The sequence below is a fragment of the Neovison vison genome, chromosome 1, assembly GCF_020171115.1.
Source record: "Neovison vison isolate M4711 chromosome 1, ASM_NN_V1, whole genome shotgun sequence".
In the NCBI taxonomy this organism is placed as follows: Eukaryota; Metazoa; Chordata; class Mammalia; order Carnivora; family Mustelidae; genus Neogale; species Neogale vison.
Genome location: NC_058091.1, coordinates 112,096,806 through 112,116,660, shown reverse-complemented (window position 1 = coordinate 112,116,660; position 19,855 = coordinate 112,096,806). Strand labels below are relative to the sequence as shown.

Sequence of the window (19,855 nt, the reverse complement as noted above, 5' to 3'; positions counted from 1 at the left end):
TTAAATATTTAATATGTAATCATATACACACAATCAAATTCATATACTGCTTTTTGCTTTTGAAACATATATAAAATCATATTCATATTTTTCTCCAATCATTTTAATTAATATATCCTGAAGAGCTTTTCAGCATGAAATTGGTACCTGGCATCATGAATCAATAAATATTTCTTGAATTAAATAATCCATATCAGTATATAGAAATTTGCCTAATTCTCCTAAAAGGCTACATGGGAACTTATAGTAATAATGCATTTCTTTATATTCATGTTTATGCAAATGTATTAGCATTTTTGTGAAATATAGGCATATCCCTTTTTCACAGGGTGTTTTGAAACTGATACATAGGTGCACTTTATAGCTTGTGAGCATTAATCATGTGCCAGTTTTAAATACTGCAAATAGTTTCTTCCAAGTATATTGCTTGCTTTCAACTTTTCAATCTACCATGTATTTGTTTTTAAAAAGTTTCAAATCATCAATATCATACTTTGTTCTTTACTATTACTCTGAAGAAATTATTTCATATCCCAAGATCAGATTGTTTACATACACATATATATACAAGTGTTTTTCCTAATTTTGGAGGTCATTTAACATTTCTAGTCTTTTTAGAATTTCTATAACATGGTAAAAAGAACTAATTTTACCATACTACTTAGAGAACCTAATGTTTGTGATAGTTCATCAAATATTTAGTTCTTAGACATGATTGTTTCAGTGATACTCAGTTCCATTTACTTGTCTTTTTATTCTTTAGAGAAGTCATACTATATTTCCATGACTATAGTTTTATTTACATTTTCACATACAGTTGGGAAAGTCCCTCTACAATAATATGGATTTTTAAAGTTTTTCTAAGTCATTATTACTTTCTTCAAGTGAGCTTTAAAATAAATCAAATTTTAACATTTCCAATGGTATTTTGATATGGATACATCAATTATTAAGTTAAAAACATATCTTCCAGTAACTATTTCTCTTTCCATTCGAAAGTGTTTACTTATTCAAATATCTCAGTGAAATAGTGCAGATTTTTTTTTAACATTAATTGCATACATCTTAGATTACTTCTAAATGTTTAGTGTTTTGGCAACTATTATAACAACATTAATGATTCTTAATGAAAATACTTATTTGAGCTGTGAGGAAAGCCTTTAGGAGAGTATACGTTAATTACTTGTATATCCTGCAAATGTATAATTGTATAAGGAGAAGGTAGATACCTTTTCAAAGGGATCTAGACCTCATTCAAATTTACATACAGATATACATTCCAAAGCCAAATATATGTTGTTTGACTCAAGTATCTGATTTTGTCCATTAATGTAGCTAACTGAGAGTGAAATACATACTGATCTTAAAATAAAAACTTTTAAAATAGAACATTTAGTTCCATCACCAAAAAAAGCGGGGGGGGGAGTTAAGAAAAATATATTCAATTTAATTTCAAGAATAAACTAGTGGAAAAATGGTCTGAGACACACACTGATTTGTTGAAATAAAACAATTTTTATTTCTAAACTATCATTTTATAAATATATAGAAGTTTAAGGATGCTTTAAAAATTTGTCTAGAAATTCTTCTGAGTAAACAAACTGAAAAAACTGCACGCTTTTGACAGTTAAATCATCTTTGCTATTTCATTTATAAGCAGAATAAAGTACATTTTAAAGATTTAATTTTATGCTGAAGCCAAAAGTCTTTTATCAACTAAGTTGTGATCCTACCATGAGGAAGGATAAATCATTACTAAGTTTTCTTAGATGAAATATTTAGAATAGGAAACAGAATCCACTAAAATAACTGGATAATGTTAATTTAAAGAAATCCAAGTACCTTAACTTCTTCACATAGTTCAGTAAGTCGAGCTTCTACATCCATTTCCTCTGAAAGGAGTAAAGAGTAATTAGAGGAAATATTTCAATGTTAGATCTGAAAACTATTTTGAAATTATCTAAATACAGTTGGCCCCTGAACAATATAGGGGTTGGAGGATCAACCCCCACTGCAGTCAAAAAATCCGTGTATTAACTTCTGACTCCCTTAAAACTTAACTACTAATATCTTACTAATGATGAGAAGACTTATCAATAACAAACAGTTGATTCATACATTATTTTGTACTTTATATGTATTATATACTGTATTCTGATAAAAATAAGCTAGAGAAAAAAAAGTTAAAATCATGAGAAAATACACTTACAATCCTATACTGTATCTTTTGGAAAAAAAAAAAAATCCATGTATAAGTATACCTGTGCAGTTCAAGCCCAGGTTTTTAAGCATATATTACCTTTAAAAAACCAGAAGGTTGAGAAGTATCTGGACTATATTCAATGAAGTGAATTTCAATGTAAGATATTGACATGAACACATTAATCATGCAGGTAACATGATAACTATTAAATTCTGTGTTCTGATTATCAGTGTTCCAAGTCTCATAAGAGGCTAACACTGTCAAGGAAATACTGTGGACCTAAAGTAACTTGCACAACTGCATCACAGAAAAGATCAAACTTATAATTAGGTTTTATTGCATTTCATACACTGTAAATTTCAATAAAGTTTAACATTTGTTTAGATATATACATGCTTTTTTGTTTTTTAGAAAAGGTGTTCCTAAAAAATTCAAGTCAAATTAATTTTTATAGCCAAAACATATTTAAAAATTACCTGGAGCATAGGTTATTTAATGGTAATGAATGACAAATCCTTTTCAACAATAATTAAGTTTTTAGTTTAGTTTAATACATTGTTTTCTAGAAGACAGCCTAAGACTGAAGCAAAATTTTTCCATACAATCCAATATTTAATGTATGCTATAATCTCCATAAGAAGTGTACAGATTAATTTATAATTAAAATGATAATATTTATAAGGGACTACAGAAACTAACAGAACAGAAAGGTTTACTGGCCATTTTTTACAGGGAAGGAATTTCACTAAGCCCTGAAATATGCTTAGATACACCTAATTTTTAATTAGAAATCAAACTAAAATGAGTTCTCCTACAAGAACTATTTTAGCATAGCTGTAATTACACAGAATTCCATAACCTTGTTGTTCCACAACCTTGTTAACTGGTCATTCTCACAAAACGGCAAGAACAGATTCAGAGACATCCCTGAATTTATTCATCAGATCACTATTTCATAAGGTAGACTTTAGTGTATAATATTTGATAAAAAAATAATAAACATTTAAATTTGATAAAGTTACATTTATTTGGTAAAACAACCAACCTATCATGTGAACAACAAATACTACACTAGTAATTAAAACCAGTATGACACACATATAGTTTCAAAGTCACAAAATAGATAAATAAAGTTGTAACTAGATACGAGAGAGAGATTGCAAATTTGGTCAATCCACTGATGACTAAGGAAATCAGCTAATATTTCACAAATTATTTTACTGTCAATCAATGGCTTCTAATACAGGTTTTCCAAAATTAAAAAAAAAAAAAGCTAGCAGAACCTGTATTAAAGTCATAACTTCCATATGTCAATGTCTGTTTTCACATTACTCATAAGCTTTTCATTTGATAGGAAAAAAATCAGTAAAATTAATCTTAGTAAGTTAGATATCCTACCTATAAATTTTTTAAAAATGAAAAACTTTCTAAAGTTCTGAGTTTTGATACATTATTCTAGTCCTTGCATACAGGAGTCTAAATGCATTAAGGTGGTATGTTTGCATTATGGCTAGCAAGAGCTACTTCAAGATGAGGCAAACATCTTAAAGAATATTTCAAAGCAAAACTTAAAAATTTTAGAATTGATTTCAAAATCATTTAGGATTTTCAAATGAGTTTAAAATTCTATTTTCTCTTCAAAGTTTATTTACACATATACAATTATACATAACTATATAAAAGTGAATTATTGTCTCACATAAATCTTTTTAATTTGGCTCCTGCTGGTAATCCAAAGCTACAGTGTAAAACATATCCTTCCATATTTTTCAAATATACATTTACATAGGGCACACATCAAAAATATTGAAAATTTGCTTCCAGACTACAATAAAGCTAATATTGCAATAAAATGAGTCAAATAAATGCTCTGGTTTCCCTAAACATCAGAAATGCATGTAAAAGTTATGTTTATACTATACTGTAGCCTATTAAATGTGCACTGTGCCTAAAAAATGTACATAAATTTAAAATATTTCATTGCTAAAAAAATACCACCACCATTTGAGTTTTTAGTGAGTTGTAATATTTTCACTCATGGCGGGTCTTGTCTTGATGTTGATGACTGCTGACTGATCAGAGGTGGAGGTAGCTATGGCAATTTCTTGAAATAAGACAATGAAGCTTGTCACATCCATGGACTCTTCCTTTCATGAAAGATTCCTCTGTAGCATGAGATGCTGCTTCATAGCATTTACCCAGAGCAGAACTTCTTTAAAATTGGACTCAATCTTCTCAAAACTTGTCACTGCTTCATCAACTAAGTTTAGGTAATATTTTAAACCCTTTGTTGCCATTTCAACAATCAACACAGCATTTTCGCCAGCAGTAGACTGCATCTCAAGAAACTACTCTCTTCACTCATCCATAAGAAACAAGTACTCATCTGCTCAAGTTTGTTCAACAGATTTCAGCAATTCAGTCCCATCTTCAGGCTCCACTTCTATTTCTAGTTCTCTTGCTCTTTCCACCACATCTGCAGTCACTTCCTCCACAAAAGTCCTGAGCAACTCTCCTCAAAGGCATTCATGTGGGTTGGAATCAACTTCTTCCAAACACCTTTTAATGGTCATATTTTGACCTCTTCCCATGAATCACACATGTTCTTCACGGCATCAAAATGGTGCCTCCTTTCCAGAAGGTTTTCAATTTACTTTGTCTGAATCCATCAGAGGAACCATTACCTATGGCAACTGCAGCCTTATAAAATGTATTCCTTAAATAATAAGACTTGAAAGTAGAATGACTCCTTGATCCACGGGCTGCAGAATGGATGCTGTGTTAAGCAGGCATGAAAACAACATTAATCTCACCGAACATCTCCATCAGAGCTCTTGGGGGACGAGGTACACCATCAATGAGCAGTCATATTTTGAAAGGAATCTTTTTTTCTGAGCCGTAGGTCTCATCAGTGGGCTTAAAATACCAAGTAAACCATGTTGTGGGCAGATGTGCTGTCATCCAGGCTTTGTTGCTCTACTTACGGAGCAAAGGCAGAGTAGATTTAGCGTAATTCTTAAGTGTCCCAGGATTTAGGGAATGGCAAATGAACACTGGCTTCAACTTAAAGTCACCAGCTGCATTAGCCCCTAATAGGAGAGTTAGCCTGTTCTTTGAAGCTTTGAAGCCAGGCACTGACTTCTCTCTAGCTATGAAAGTCCTAGAAGGCATCATTTTCCAGTAGAAAGCTATTTTGTTTACACTGAAAATCCGTTGTTCAGTGTAGCCACCCTCATTCCTTATCTCAGCTAGATCTTCTGGAGAACATGCTGCAGCTTCTCCATCAGCACCTGCTCGTCATCCTGTGCACTTTGATGTTATTGATACAGTTTCTTTACTTAAGCCTCATGAACCAATCTTAGTAGCTTTCAACTCTTCTTCTTTAGCTTCCTCACTTCTCTTGGCCTTCATAAAACTGAAGAGAGTTAGACCCTTGCTTAGGATTATGTTTTGTCTCAAGGGAATATTGTGGCTGGTTTGATTTTTTTTTTTTAAGTTTGTATTTAAATTCCAGTTAGTTAACATGCAGTATAATATTAGTTTCAGGTATTCAATATAGTGATTCAACAGTTCCATACATCACCCAGGCTCATCACAAGTGTACTCCTTAGTCCCCATCACCTATTTTACCCATTTTCCCACCCACCCTCCCTCTGGTAACCATTAGTTTGTTCTCTACACTTAAGAGTCTGTTTCTTGGTTTGTCTCTCTCTCTTTTTTCCTATGCTCATCTGTTTTGTTTCTTAAATTCCACACAAGTGAAATTGCTACTAAAACTGCCTCCATGGGGCGTCTGAATGGCTCAGCAGGTTAAAGCCTCTGCCTTTGGCTGAGATCATGATCCTAGGGTCCTGGAATCGAGCCCCACATCAGGCTCTGCTCAGCGATGAGCCTGCTTCCCTTCCTCTCTCTGCCTGCCCCTCTGCCTAACTGTGATCTCTGCCTGTCAAATAAATAAATAAAATCTTATAAAAAATAAATAAAACCGCCTCCATAATAGCAGCAAGGCCGTTTTGCTTTCCTATCATTCATGTTTCATTGGAACAGCACTTTAAATTTCCTTCAAGAACTTTTACTTTGCATTTACACCTTGGTTAAGTGGTTGGTTCATAGCTTTCAAGGCATCATCCTTGCCTAAGCTTAATCCTTTCTAGCTTTTGACTTAAAATGAGAGATGTGGAACTCTTCCTTTCACTTAAATACTTCAAGGCCAATGTAGGGTTATTAATTGGCCTAATTTCAATATTGTTGTGTTTCACGGAATAGGGAGACTCAAGAAGAGGGAGAGAGATGAGGGAAAATCTGATCAGTGAAGCAGTCAGAACACTTATTTGTTAATCAGTTCACCATCTTATGTGGATGTGGTTCTTGGTGCCCCAAAAACAATTACAACAGTAACATCAAAAATCACTGAGCACAGGGGCGCTGGGTGGCTCAGTGGGTTAAAGCCTCTGCCTTCAGCTCAGGTCATGATCTCAGGGTCCTGGGATTGAGCCCCACATTGGGTTCTCTGCTCAGTGGGGAGCCTGCTTCCTGTTCTCTCTCTCTGCCTGCCTCTCTGCCTGCTTGTGATCTCTCTCTATCAAATAAATAATATATTAAAAAAAATCACTGAGCACAGATCACTGTAACAAATATAGTAATAATGAAAACATTTGATAGATTGTGAGAATTACCAAAATATAACACACAGACATGGAGTGAGAAAATGCTGTTGGAAAAGTATTGCCAACAGACTTGTTTGATGCAGGGTTCCACAAAATTTCAATTTGTAAAAAATGCAGTGGCTGTCAAGTACAATAAAATGAAGTATGGAGGTTTGGAGTCACTTTTTTACAAAGATATGATTGTATTTTACACATTTCTGCAATTTGCTTTTTTCTCTCAGCAATTCTACATAGAAATCTGGTATGCAGCCCTAAACTTTTGTTTTTTTTTTTTTTCCTAATAGCTGCATAATATTCCTTAGTGTGAATGCCTTATGATTTCCTCCATATTCTAATCTTTGTCAATTGATAGGTACTTATTTTCAGTGTTTTGTCACTAACAATACTATAATAAACATGCTTATACATAAATCTTTACATACTAGTTACTCATATTTGTATGATACAGGTTAATAAAAGTGAGGATGCTAGGTCAAATGGTAAATGCAGACTAAATCTATTTTCTAAACCACCCATCCGTTCATCTATTCATTCACTCAACAGATATTTATAACACAGCTCAGAAAATGCCATTATAATACTAGGTGTTAAGGCTAGTATCTCAATGAAAATATTATTTAATTAACTCCACTGTGGTTTGAATCAGGTCCTTTCCCACCCAACCAAAAACTGGGACCTTCTTTATATGGGACTTATATAAGCAGCATCCTGTACAGTTAACTTAGAAATTTAGAATACTCAAATGTAAACTGATAGGCTGGCAATACAATAGTTTAAACATGAGGTATATTTTTATTGCTAAAAGAACACTAAAACATGTCAGAAATGATCAAAATTTCATACTATGACTTCTTTAATTTTATATTCATTTTATATAAGAATATAAAAATTTATTCTAAAATAATGACCATAAATACATCTTTAAACTTTCTTTTTTCTTTCCTGATAATATGATCAGTTTTTCCATTAAAAGTTTTAGTGAAAATTGGCCTAACTTAAATTTTTCTGAGCTAGTTCTCATCTCAGAAGTAATAAGAAAGATTTCTTCTCCTTAATTTCCTTATTTTCATACTTCTGAAAACCAAGAAACAAACACTATGATTTTATTTTTTATTTCTACAGCTTTCCATAATTTTTTTAAAAATTGCAATGCGTCTATGCAACATAAAATAAAAACCTTCAATATACTTATGAAAGGACAGTAAGTATTATTGCTATATAAGAACAAAAGTCTAAAATATACACGGAAATAGATAAAATAATGAGATCAGAATATTTCCCTGAAAACAGTAATATCCGAATAGTGGTGATTTGATACTATTTTCCTTTTTTGGATACTATTTTGTTCGTTAAGTTTAGAACAATAAAAAAATAAATCCAAATTGACATAAAAAGCAAAACTAGATACTGAAGTGGTTTCTTTATTTCTTTAATATCATTAAACCAACAAATTCTGGCAATAAACATGGTTTCCAAAAAGTGCTCTTTGTAGGAACTGTAAAAAGAATATGGAAAAAAGCCATGGTTTGTATTTACCATTTCAAGTTTTAATTACAAACTGCAATATTATAAATTAAGAAATTAACCAAAGCTTATCTACAAATAAACTGATTCTAGAAGTTCTAAACTAATAGTGGTAGAAATATTCTATATTAATAAATACATATTTATGAAATTTGACACTAATTTAAAGCAAAGTTTCATACTAATAAAAAGGGATTACTTACTTAACCTATTTTAAACATACCTAGACAGGTGTCTTTCTGGGTTCGTGGCTGTTTTCTTCTGAGAAGGCGTTCATAAAGGACCTGCATGTTGGCCTTGGCTAGTTATAAGGATTGCACACATCACTAGTTACTAATACTCCTTTTACAACAAAGTTTACTAGAATTTTCCAACTTCTTATTAGTTGACTTAGTATTGATCTGAGAGTGCAGTTAGAACACTAAAGCAGAGTATTTCAGTTAATTAGCTTATTAGAATTGTAAATGATGTACATTCAAGTTTATATTGCTTTGCTCTTTTTTTCTATTTAAATGTATGTACCATTCAACATTTCATAATCCAATATTATTTTTATGTTTTAATTTCTTGAACTCAGAATTTCAGAGCTGGCAGGGATCCCAGAGATGAGCTAGATCAACCCCTGCTTTTACAAGTATAGATACTAGGGCCTAGAAAGATTACATGATTTGCCAAAGCCTAGATTCCAGAACTTCCTAGATTCCAGACTTCCATCTCCAGTAAGAGCTCCTTGTACCAAACCAGTATTTAACTACATGTCATAAAAAAAAAAAAAAAAAGAAAATGTACATCATTCAACTAGGAGAAAAGAAAATAGCAAAAGCAGAAAGGAATTTAAGGCATTATTTTAAAAGAGGGAAAATAATTTAGATACATTTTTTAAAGCACGATATAGTTTAAGATTTTAAGTACATACTTAATTGAAAACTCAAGAAAAATATCAAATAGTGTAAAGAAATACAACAAACATCCTCTACTCAAGAATTATTTTAGGGGTACCTGCCTAGTGCAGTTGGTTAATTGTCCGACACTTGGTTTTGGCTCAGGTCATGATCTCAGGGTCCTGACATCGAGCCCTGAGTCAGACTCTATGTTTGGCATGGACCCTGCCTGAGACTCTGTATCCCTCTCCTATTGCCCCTGTCCCCTGCTCGCTCTCTAAAATAAATGAATTTTTCTTAAAAAAAAAAAAAAAAAGAAAGAAAATCAAAACTACTTTATATCCACTTATTAAAACTGGTGAATATAATGATATTTAGTCAACAGTGTTTTATGGAAGTATTATCTAGTACTTTAATTTTGCTAGGATAAAAATAAATAATGTTAATAATTCAGAATATGTAATTGTTTTAAATAGTTAAAAGAATTTTTAGATGTTCCCTAGAAGATACATTCAAGATAAATTAAAATTTATAATAAACAGAAAATATAAATATGAAAATTTTAAGAATAACATAAAATGCTATGAATAAATATTTATTGAAGATGAGTCTTGATTTTAAAAACTCCTAGGAAACTGTAATCATCTTTGTTTTGATGTCTATATACTTTTCAAGTAACAACAAAAACTGTATTGTGCCATTTCATTAATTCATTTATTCAACAAATATATTTTGAGTAGGTAAGATGTGTGAGATACTAGTAATTTTATTTATCACTATTATTTGCTTATTTAAGACTAGAGTCTAGGTTTGCTTTAGAATTTGGTTTCTGATATTTTATCAAATAATCTGGAATAAAGTTTATATTCATTTGTAACTAATTCCTGAAATTAAATATAAGGAAGGGCTTTTAATTATGGTATTTTCTATATTATATTACATGTGTAAGGTCAAACGAATTCATAAAACATAAAATCCATCCTTACCATGACAGAATTTAAAACCTGATAAATGAATTATCATGCTTAGATTAATAAATTAGTAATTGTGCTAATACTGTGTATTTGAAATAAATCTGTGCTTTGAAGAGATGCTCATTTTAATTACAAATTACATATTTTACCAGCAAACATCTTTTTAAGGAAAAATATTTTTTTCCAAGTTAAAATGTGATTCATGGGCGACTGGGTGGCTCAGTGGGTTAAGCCGCTGCCTTCGGCTCAGGTCATGATCTCAGGGTCCTGGGATCGAGTCCCGCATCGGGCTCTCTGCTCAGCAGGGAGCCTGCTTCCATATCTCTCTCTCTCTCTCTCTCTGCCTGCCTCTCCATCTACTTGTGAGCTCTCTCTATCAAATAAATAAATAAAATCTTAAAAAAAAAAAAAAAAAAAAAAAAAAGAAGTCTCACTCCCAGAGCTACTTTACACCCTCTACCTTTTGGATGTCCTTATCTTTCCTCCTAGTCACGCACATCTGGTTCCCTTTGATCACCCTATCTTTCAAATGAAATCCACTTTGTATATACAGTCCCAAAACTAGTGACAGAAATAGCCAAACATGCATTCTAAACTATAAGATAATGCCTCTATGAATTCTACTACATCATTCAACATCTAAACAATGAACAAATTCTCTTGTAGAAATACCATCCCACATTGGCTTCTGAGTTCCACCACTTTTTTTATAATTCCATTCTTCAAGTACAGTGTACTGTCCTTCATTAATATCGTGGTTTAATAGTTTGGTAGTTTGGTCATTAACCAAAATTTATAAATGTGATTCTAAGAAAATGTGCTGGAGTTCCCAAAAAACAAATTAAAAAATATATGGAGCATAATTTTTCCATTAGTTGAGGATAATGATAGCCTACATTAGTTCTATTTTACTAACATTTCTTTCATTTTCTAAGGGATTTTCCCAAGGGAAATAGATTTTCCTAAGGGAAATAGAATTCTAAGTATACAAAATAGCAAGGAAGAAGAGTATTTCAGAGAACAGTAATCAAAAGGATTCCACCATTTTTGTCTTGGGTAAGAAAATATGAGTAAAAAAAAATTTTTTTTCCTATTGCTTGTACCTCTGTATAAACATTGGGATACTTGAATTAAGTATTCCAAATGGTCAACTGAACGATATCTGTTAATCAAATCCATTGGAGTAGCTGCTGATAGGCAGTGGCACAATATCCAGCATTTTCTCACAGCTGAATTTAAGTGAGCTACAAATCATTACATATTCTTACAATTCTTTTGTATCCCTAAATAGGCAATTATAAAAATAGGCTAATTACTCTCAAACCCAAGAATTATTTTCAGTAACAGTGACTATTTTTAAGAGTGCATCAATATTGTTAAGACTGAGATCCTTAAGAAACAAAGAAATAAACAAAGAACACTGATTAATTCAAGTAAAATTTAAAAGTAATTCTTGATTTATTCAAGTATATATTGATAAAATTAATTTATTCTGAAGAGATAATTAAAATGTGCTTATTATAAGCTACTACCTGATGTTTGAAAAGAAAAGCTTTTTAAACTATCATAAAAGGTCTGAATAAAAACTTATTTTTGCTAATCCCCAAAATTTATCTTTTGCACAATACGTGTTGCAATCTACAAATGGTATATACAAAATAAAGGCAATATGATTTTTTATTGTGTACTATAACATATATGCAGATATTACTGTTGGACTAAAACCAAGGCTGATTTTTTTAGAGATCTAAATAAATTTCAAAATGTTAAAATTGAGTAATGTTATTATTCTCTGATGTGAAATAAAAGAACTAAGATCTGAGATCACTTAAAGCCAAATGTATATAAAAATGTTTCAAGTACCTACAATCTGCTTAGACTGTTAATTATTTAGAAGCACAGATTTAGTTTATTTTCCCAAAATTCTGTAGGTAATTACGTTTGCTTTCTAGTATGTTTTCTGATTTTAATAGGAGTAGAATATTGACATATGTTTTTTAAAAAGCTATCAAAAGACTCACTTCAAACTTAACACCAAGAAGTTATTTCTCAATATCATAAAAAAATTTTTTTTCAATTGCAGAAAGTAATTATGAAGAGTCAAAAAAGATGGAATTGAGAGAGAAGTAAAACTGAAGCATACAAACATTATAGTTTTAGTACAGAAAAACTATGGCAAAGCAGCTAACTAGCAAAATGAGAATGAAGAGAAGAATTGAATATATGTTAGGTCTGACTACTTTTAACATACCCAGTTCTAGTTTCTGACAAGAGGGAATCTCTTCTGTTACTGTAATGAAGTAGCTGTGCAATCCTTTGAAGGCTAGCAGCAAAGTGGCACAAAGTGTATAATGAAAATGATAGGCATGATGTAGAAAGGAGTCTGCAATGATGAAGCTGCAACCCTAAACAAAGAACAGATTTGGGATATAGAGTGTTAGTTACCAAAAATCTAAATACATTACATTTGAAACTTAGAAAATTAAAGGAAAAAAATCCCAAGCGTTTATTAGTTAATTATTTGAAAACACACACAAAAAATCAGCAATATTGTAGGGAGTTGCTCTTATTCATACAAGTTATTTAAAAACATAAAATGGGACTTTAATAATTTCAATTACAGTGGATTTTTAAAGCAAGCAGATTAAATTATGGCTTTTGAAAATTTGAGATTCAAATTCCATTTGCACTGAGGGACAGATACTCTGCTTTTACAGCATAAGCCCCTTTCCTTCCAAGGGAATAGCAATTGTACTTGTAATACTGCAAGCTGGGTCTCAGTTCTGGCAGCTGATCTTTATGAGCTCCTTTGAGTGATTTACCAGTTCTGTTAAGGGAGCAAGAAGTGATAGTAACAAGTTTAAAAAGGCACTAGCTGTCAAAGATCTCTACCCATTAAATCTGGTAAATCTTTATCAGGTTAAATTTTGCACTAAATAATTTGTTAAGATAATTTGCTAAGATCATATCTAACTTGATCTGTAAGTTGTTGAGCTCAAACAACTAATAAATAAACATCACATTCACAGATGAAACAATTAAAAAACACTTCACTTAAGATAAGAGGGAAAAAAGGGAGTATAAATGTATTAGTTCTTACATCTGGCGATAACTGTTTTGTGTAGTTAATACCAAAGACCACACTTTCAAGAGTAGGAATCACAGAATCTTTGTTTTGTGCTGGTGCATTTCTATTTAACCAAGTAGTCTTCACAGGGCGAGGAAAGCTGGAGGAATAAGTATTACACATTATTACTGCCATAACAGTCTATTTAAATGTTAAATGTTTACAAAAGAAAATCTTATAAGAATAAAGAGCAGGGATTTGCAAGGTTATAATTTCTAGAGTATTCTTTAATTTTTCCTTTAAATAACTGGAATAATTATGAAAAGACAATGAATATATAAAAAAGACTAGATGCCTGAGAGAACTTCTCCATAATCAGGCTTCAGAAAATCTTAAAGAATTCTAAAGATAAAACTGTGGGATCCAGAGTAGCTAAACGACAAATGAGGATCAAGCTTTAATTTGGAAATACTGGACTGTCAGAACTGGTACCGAATTTAAAAACCTAAAAATCGTATATTGATTCTACTTACAGAAATAAAGAGCTTCCTACATAAATGTAGTAAAAGAAAAATTACTAAACCTACTTGTTCTCTATTTTTCAAAAAGAAGATATTTCCTTTCCCTTTACTACAAGCCTATGAACACCATTAAGACAATCTTCAAGTAGTTCAAGCTACTGTCTCAATTCATATTATACAAACTACTGCTGTTAGTATTAACATTACATTTAATATACTATAGATTCTATACAATAAGCATATTCTGCTTGAATGTTTAAAATCATATACAATTTTGAGATAAAGTATTGGCTAATTGTAAGTAGGCCAAAGCATTTGGACAATTTGGCAGTTCGGCAAAAGGAAAAAGACAGAAAAGTGAATCAACTTTGCCATAAGCAGAAAGCAGTCTTCATTTGCAAAATCAATTTGCTTTGCAAATATTAAATATCTATATCCCAGCAAAGAAGGGAGGTGCAAGTCAACGGTAAATTACACTAACTACAATGTGTTTTTCAGAATTGAGTCATAAAAGTTATAATTTAAAAAGCTCAAATATAAAAATAGGTTATGTAAAAAAACAAAGAAATCTTCTGTAGGGTCCCACTTATTACAAATAATTGATTTAAGGTCTGTAGTTGGGTTAATCATAGAAATTGTCTTAATAAAAACAACACTTAAAAAGATGAGATTGTAAAATATTGTTTGATTTTGTTTAGAGGGGAAAAAAGCCCATCTGTAATGAAACTTCAGGAAAAACTTTGTCAAAGCATAGTGAGGAATGTTACCCTTAACATGACCCCTCTACCAGCATGCACCAGCATAAAGCTCTTCTTTACCCTTTCCTTGCTTCCCTTCTCCAACCTCTCATTTACAGGCAAGGAAAAAGGCAGGGAGAGATGCTGCTTCTTTCATAGCGAGGCTCTAGCCACAAGAGAGGGGATACAAAGGCCCATGGCAGCTGGGTAAGGCAAAGCAACCTCAGCTGCTGCAGCACCTCAGTGTCTTTCCCAGTCACTAACCAGAGCCAACAGTTAATCCTCTTGGCTTCTAATTCTGAGCCAAAAATGTCTTCTTCCAGTAGACGGTCTCTAGGAGAAGAGTTGCCTCTTTCTCCTACTAGTCTGTGGCAAAAACTGCTGCATTGCAAGAGGAAGCATACATTTAACTCACTAGGATTAGTGATGTAAATATCACTAACTCTAGTCCGGGCCTTAGCAAGCAACATGAATAACTGAGCTAACCTCTATGAATTGTTTGTACATTTCTCAGAAGAGAAACTAAGCATTATACAGAAAGAAAACGAACAGTTATAAAGAAAAAGGAACGGTTCAAATATTTCAGTTAGGATTCTTACTGAAACTACAACAGAAGATTCAGAAAACTAAAGAAATGTATCTTATCAATAAACTTTAAGCATTAAAAACCTAACATGTAATTTTTAAAAAAGTAATATTGTATACTACTTATTTGAAAGTTTAATTTCAAAAAGTCACTTTCTTATTAAAGAAGTTTCATTCAGCTATCATGTTATTACATATTAATTTATTCAATTAACATCTAACATTTTTTAAAGTTTATAATAAAACTATATAACAGGAACACTGTCCTGTACAAAAGTTATAGCAACCGAGAGAACAAGCTCTCAAAGGTTTAAGAGGTAAGATAAAGAGAGCACAACAAACAGTTACAGATCTAACTATAGAGTAAGGAAAGCAAAGCAAGTCATTAGGGGAAAGGGGAAGACTATCTCCTGGCCCTGTGCTCTCAAAGCAACCATGGGACAACACAATGGAAGAGGTAAAAGAATGTAAGGATACGCACCATGGGAAGCTGTTACTTGTGGACATTATGTTAATTTGTATTGGTCTTCTATATATTCTCAGGGTAATTATACAGAATTACCTACTTAGTTTTCATGATCAATCAGTTCAACATTATAACCCTGAAGTATCAGTTGTTGGAATCCAAACTGACAAAAACTGTAGACAGTTCAGAAATCAAATCAATTTGGAGTCTTTTCATATAAGTCACTGATTTTGAAAGTGTCCATCTATTGCGCATACCACAAAAGGATGATGTTGTATTGTAAAAAACTGAAGAGCTTGAAACGTATTCTTATACAATGAAAAACAATCCATTTCCCTATGGAAGTGGGCAGAAAAATAACTATCTGAATGTATTTATTATAATCTAGAATATTAGGTTCCTTTAAGCTCAAATGGTACAGGTTATACTTTAAAAACTTTATTAGTAAAGAGCCACAAAACTGATTAAGGACTTGGAAAACAAGAATTATTGTATAGCACAGATTTAAGAAAATTTTATGTGATCCAGATGAGACAAAGAAACAGAAAAAATGAATATACTTTTTCAGAGTATGAACACTGTACAGCATTGCTTAAAAACACAGGTACAGACTAAACAATGCTGTATGTATACTTCCACACTGCACTATTTTTCTTGGTCAGTTTACTTGACAAAGATTGTTCTATATTTCTGTATTAAAAGAGTTACCAATCTAATGTTCTCATGCTCTAAAATGTTATTTTATTACTCTAGTATAAAATGGAAGCATTTATTTAATAATTATAAATATAGAAATTCCTTATTACTTCAATTATCTTTATCAAAGTATATGTTTACACTATAAAATAAAAGATATTACATTAATAAGGACCAGAGTATTGGTTAAATTTACCTTATTAGTGGCTGGTGTAGTGCAACCAATGATGCATGGACTGTGACGGACACCACAGAAAGGTGGAAGTAATCGAACATAACATTAACGTGATGATGAAGGCCTCTATGGAGGCTAAAGTGCAGCTTCAATGTTCGGCTACTTATTAGTTGCAAGGTGTTCAGATCATCTGCCCTAGAAAAAGCAACACAATCTGCATGTAAGTATGGCGTATTTAGTAAAGGCTAATATTTTGTAGTTGCTTATTTAGTTTTTTAAAATTTAAAATGCAAATAATTTTTAAAGCATTACATTTGCATTAGACAAAAATTGGAAATCTAGTAATAAGAAAATAATCGGATTTTACCTTTAGTTTTCTACCAGTCCATGATATGTACTGTTTTTTCACTAATGCCCCCATAAAATGCATCTTTTTTGATTAGGAATTACTTCTGTCTTTTACTAAATTTTATTCCATAGAGAATACTGTTCATTCTAAGGCTATAGTATAACATAGGTCAAATCCTATAGTAATAAATCTCAAAATGATAGTTAAAATTATTTTTCATTGTATAAAATTTTGTTTTTTGTTTAAGTGCTGTTTGAAAGCAAGCAAGCAACTGGTAGATATTTGATCACAGATATTTAGTCTGTTATTAGATTTATACACATAAAAAATTCAAACAATTGTTTTGAGAATGATTTCCAAAGTGTGTTTGTGTGCATGTGTATATGTATTTTAACCCATATATATATTATAAGTACCATAGTTAAGAAACTACTTACTCATTTCAGCTTACTTCATTTACAAAATTTTGATTTGGTTTAAAATTTAATCCCTTAAGGAATTCTTTGTAATCAACAAGTTTTACAAAAGAGCAGAACTACCACATAAAAAAATTCTTATTCCTCCATGACAGTAAAGAGGATATCTCAAGTAGACCTTTCAAAAGGTAAATGCTTAGTCATTTATCCTACAAGTGTTATCTAAATTTATGTATAGTTTTCAAGAAGTACTTTTATAAGTTCGTTTAAAATGAGGGAAGAGATTATGCTGAGTGAAATAAGTCAAGCAGAGAGAGTCAATTATCATATGGTTTCACTTATTTGTGGAGCATAACAAATAGCATGGAGGACAAGGGGAGTTAGAGAGGAGAAGGGAGTTGAGGGAAATTGGAAGGGGAGGTGAACCATGAGAGACTATGGACTCTGAAAAACAATCTGAGAGGTTTGAAGCTGCAGTGGGTGGGAGGTTGGGGGAGCCAGGTGGTAGGTATTAGAGAGGGCACAGATTACATGGAGCACTGGGTGTGGTGCAAAAATACTGAATACTGTTATACTGGAAAAAATATATAAGCAAAAAAAAAAATCAATGTAAAAAAATTTTAATTAATTAATTAGAAAAAGTTAAATCTGATTTCTTATTTTAAATTAACACAAGCACACTGTGTCCCTAAAATATATGACTGCATGTTCAGATGTGTGAGCAAGTTCAGAGTAGCCAGTCCTAAAATTTCCTCAAGGACTCTAGGAATTAACAAACTACAAACAACTGCAAGGTATAAGGCCATCAGTCTTGAAAACTCTCTAAATATTAAGAGTCCTACCTAAAGATGGCATCACTTATGCCATAAGAAAGATGGTCAGTGATACAGTGAAAGAGAGTTCTGTTATATTTAAACGTCTCATAGTAGTGGTATTATACCAACAGTGGAGTTTCTAGAGTCTACGAAATTATTTATTTCTTCAACTTGTCTGATGTGCTACCTGGGGCTCATGGAATTGACATGGGTACAAAAGAGTAGCCCTAACTACTCTTATGAGACTCCATGATTAGACAGAAGTAGTTCAAATAAACAAGAAAGGGAGAGGCTAAATTCTAACTAGAAAATGGAGAATAGGTAGCAGTTATGAGAAACTAAAGATTTTTTTCTAAAAGATTTTATTTATTTATTTGACAGACAGAGATCACAAGTTGGCAGAGAGGCAGGCAGAGAGAGAGGAGGAAGCAGGCTCCCTGCTGAGCAGAGAGCCCGATGCGGGACTCGATCCCAGGACCCGGAGCGAAGACAGAAGTTTAACTCACTGAGCCACCCAGTCGCCTTAAAACTAAAGATTTTTAATTGTTTGAATAGCCTACTTACGAATAATCTCCATCTGTGAAGTGCAGATCCAAGGATAACAAAAAATTCATTTCTTCAAGGGTTTCTTCAATCTGAAGAGAAATTACAGCATAAGGTTTGCTGAATACTTAAAGTTAGAAATATGCCTGGAGGCTCTACAAAAAATATCTAAATATATATGAAGAGATGTTTACCTTTTTTTCATCCAACAACATTTTAACTTTGAAGATCATGACATCATTTAAAACAACCTCCTCATTTTTATACAGAATTTGAAATGTTTTACTGCAAATCAGAGAATCATGAACTGAAGCTGGAAAGGCTAAAGTCATACCTAAAACAAATAAGATACGTAACTGACAGGTAAAAAGGAAAAATATAATAGAAGTAAATTAATACTTTTAAATACCTTAAGTTTGATTATATTACTCCAGTGCTGTTATCATTTTCTATAGCAGTATTAGAACATTTCTGAAAGTTTAACAATTTCTATATAAAAAAGAAGTAAATGATAACCACTATAAAACTGTTATATAATTTATTTTAATCTGAAAACGTACATAAGGAAATCTCAAGGTAGTTTTGGGTTTTTTTTTTTTTTTAAAGATTTTACTTATCTATTTGAGAGATAGAAAGAAGGAACACAATCCAGGGAGCGGGGTGTGGGGTGGGGAGGAGCAGAAGGAGAAGCAGACTCCCGGCTGAGCAGGACCCTGGGATCATGACCTGAGCTGAAGGCAGATCCTTAACCAACTGAGTCACCCAGGTGCCCCTCAAGGTAGATATTCTATGAGGAATAATTGATCTGTACTCCCAGAAGGAAGCAATTTAGTTTTCCAAAGATGCATAAAAAAGCATTTGATTGGCCACTGTCCTGGTTGCTGAGTGGATTAGAGAATCCCTTGGAATAAAGAATTTGTTTGGCTTTTGTCCTAATCCCTTGGAAGTGGCTTCTAAATTCTTAGAATTTCCTAGGACAGGCAACCACATGGAAGAACACCTAAGGCTCAGTCAGGGCTTGGTCCTAGTGGTGGTGGTCGTGGTGGTAGTGGAATTTACTCATGTTGGGTCCAGAGAGTTTATGGTAAAGAGATGACTCAGGATAGGGGTTGGCCACAATAGACCAACTATGTGACTAGAAAGTGGGGCTTGAGACACATCATGTGAACCCAAACTCCAGTGAGGGGAAAGGGGTCTGGAGATTGAGCAATGATTCAATCAGGTAAGCTTCCCTGA

The 19,855-nt window shown here is 32.3% G+C and overlaps 1 protein-coding gene across 9 annotated transcripts in view; it reads right to left on the bottom strand.

Annotated features, from left to right (window-relative positions):
- Window positions 1-19,855, bottom strand: part of FAM135A (family with sequence similarity 135 member A) — a 125,629-nt gene that overhangs the window by 63,273 nt on the left and 42,501 nt on the right. For 4 of the 9 annotated variants that reach the window (XM_044253921.1, XM_044253966.1, XM_044253950.1 and 1 more), the window contains exons 5-11: window positions 18,814-18,953; window positions 18,641-18,711; window positions 16,518-16,691; window positions 13,350-13,476; window positions 12,501-12,654; window positions 8,618-8,695; window positions 1,843-1,892 (exon numbers count right to left, since the gene is read on the bottom strand). In XM_044253921.1, coding sequence (XP_044109856.1) covers window positions 1,843-1,892; window positions 8,618-8,695; window positions 12,501-12,654; window positions 13,350-13,476; window positions 16,518-16,691; window positions 18,641-18,711; window positions 18,814-18,953 — 794 coding nt within the window. Of the gene's footprint in view, window positions 1-1,842; window positions 1,893-8,617; window positions 8,696-12,500; window positions 12,655-13,349; window positions 13,477-14,838; window positions 14,956-16,517; window positions 16,692-18,640; window positions 18,740-18,813; window positions 18,954-19,855 lie in introns of those variants that run through there. The other 5 variants (XM_044253930.1, XM_044253958.1, XM_044253984.1 and 2 more) reach the window with 3 other exon arrangements.